Source organism: Aplysia californica, unplaced genomic scaffold, assembly GCF_000002075.1.
Source record: "Aplysia californica isolate F4 #8 unplaced genomic scaffold, AplCal3.0 scaffold00056, whole genome shotgun sequence".
Classification (NCBI taxonomy): domain Eukaryota; kingdom Metazoa; phylum Mollusca; class Gastropoda; order Aplysiida; family Aplysiidae; genus Aplysia; species Aplysia californica.
In genome coordinates, this window is record NW_004797326.1 from 282960 (window position 1) to 285222 (window position 2263).

Below are 2263 nucleotides of genomic sequence, written 5' to 3' on the forward strand. Positions count from 1 at the left end.
ACACACACACACACACACACACACACACACACAAACACACTCACACTCACACAAACACACACACACAATTATTTCAGTGGCATTTAATTTTGTCTTGCTTGAAGTTTGAATTCCTTGCGATAATATGTGCGCACCATAATCACATTGAGTTACATGAACAAAGGGGCAAAACTAGTGAAAAATAGGAAAAGACACTTTCAACTCAAGTCCCTTCGTACAGAAAGAACAGAAGAAGTAGGAAAAAGTGTGCAAAACAAAATAATGGCATTTACAGTAATACTAGTAGGCCTACTGGGTTGGAACTTTTTTTTCTGATTGAGTCTCATCATCCATTTAATATATAGCCTGCCATCAGGATGGAATTGGCGGCAAGGGTGGGAGGGAAGGGAGTTTCACTAATACCAACTCATAAATCAATACAAATGTTTGCCAACCCCGGCAATATTACAAGCTAGTTCACGATTTGGGAATTTTGGTCGGCAATGGGTGATGGGGGTCGCACGGATAGTGGTATGTTTTATTTAATGCCCCGATTGGAAATCCATGAAAGTGAGCCATACGAAAGTTATCCTGTTATCTACGTAAGGACATAGCAAACATTGGACTATTATATGTCCAACAGCAGACCAAAGGCCACGTTTTGGCACATTTCGAACTATAATACACAAATTAATAAGAAACCTGAATTTGCATATTTCATAGTATTCATAATAGAAAAATTTGCCTGTATTATGAAGAAAAGCTACTTTTTTTCCCATGTCGCCCCCCCCCAAAAAAAAAGGGAAAAAAAAGAAAAGAAAAAGAAAAAGGAAAAAAAAGGTGCGTGTTCAAGGGCAGTTGAAAGCCCAGAACGTCTTCAGAGAATTAAAAGCGGCAAAAGTGGGCGCTGGCTGAAAAAGGGTCGACAAGCTCTGCGCAATAAAGTATCTCACCTCAACAGAGCAGACTCCAGAGACTGGAAATCGACTTTTGCCTTCTTGATGTCCCCCGAGAGACGAGCCAGGAACTCCTCGAAAGTGCCAGCCATATCTGGCTCCTCCCGGCGCAGCTTTTGCCACATTGCCTTGATGACATCCTCGCTGCTTTGGGGCAGTTGAATTGTTTGGAAAAACAGAGACATAGATTCTGGTGAACGAGCGGGGCAAAAGTGGAACTGGGAGTGCTTGTAACATCTAACAACATTTTGGGGTTTTTAATGTAGGTGATTTTTACACTCCCATCAATACAATGATTACTTAGATCATTTAGAAGACGTGCTTCATTCCCAGTCTAGGACCAACCCTGACTGAGAAGGATACAATGCCCATGCAAGAAGACCGAGATACTCGATAGAAATTTGGAATCGAACTTGGTTCCGCTGTTTGCGATAGCGGAGTGTTTAACCGCTACACCAAAGACGCCAGTAGGAGGGCTTACGCTGGATTGACTTACAATTGAATCTGCTCTTATGATCACCTGTCCAAATCAATCACAGGTACAATCGACCACTCCCCACCCCCCTCCCCGCCCAATTTCGTTTTTGCCTCTACATAGTAATGACACTGTCCAAGAGAACCACACGTCTAAGACAAAGGTTTTTTTCGTTGACAAAGGGTGGTCATCCTGGGAACTCGCTTTAATTCTTTCTTACGTGAAGCTCAGCTCACTGAGACTGGGACCACAACAAACCGCAGAATTTTCGCATCTTGTTGTGGATGGAAAGTAAAGGGGATATTTTAATCATGAATGGTTTGTCAAGAAGGATGTAGATCTATCGTTCAACCTTCAACAAAAAAAAAAAAAAAAAAATCACTGGCAAAATTTACTCAGTATAAAAATTGAAGGACACAAAATAATGTAGGTGCCTACATATATAGAGACGCCTAGGTGAACCCTTTTCCAACCCCTACAGGGGTCAGATACAGTATCTGTTGTTGCTTTAACTATTCTATGGAGACAGCTGCTCGCTACCTAAGAATTTCGAAGTTCTATCTGGCATTTTGGGCTGTTTTGTGTTGCTAAGACCATGAGGTCAGAAACTGATTAATATTCTGTCTGCTCTATCAAAATCGTAAGATTATTGGGAGTCGTTATCAAGATAGTCAAAGAATTGCATTTAAAAAAATGATATGTGAAACTAAAAATCTTTGACGTCACATTTCTCAAAAATCAAGTACTGAGCAGATAGAACTTTGTAATTCTTAGGTAGCGAGTAGAGAAAATGGTTTAAATATAAGCTATCCGAGAGAGAGAGAGAGAGAGAGAGAGAGAGTGTGTGTGTGTG

The 2263-nt window shown here is 40.9% G+C and overlaps 1 protein-coding gene across 1 annotated transcript in view; it reads right to left on the reverse strand.

The window, feature by feature from the left end:
* LOC101862782 (ras and EF-hand domain-containing protein) overlaps positions 1 to 2263 on the reverse strand; it is a gene marked incomplete in the record, with an annotated part of 74651 nt that overhangs the window by 44646 nt on the left and 27742 nt on the right. Inside the window, 1 exon segment of the mRNA XM_035968385.1 lies at positions 933 to 1079. Within this exon segment, the coding sequence (XP_035824278.1) occupies positions 933 to 1079 (147 nt within the window).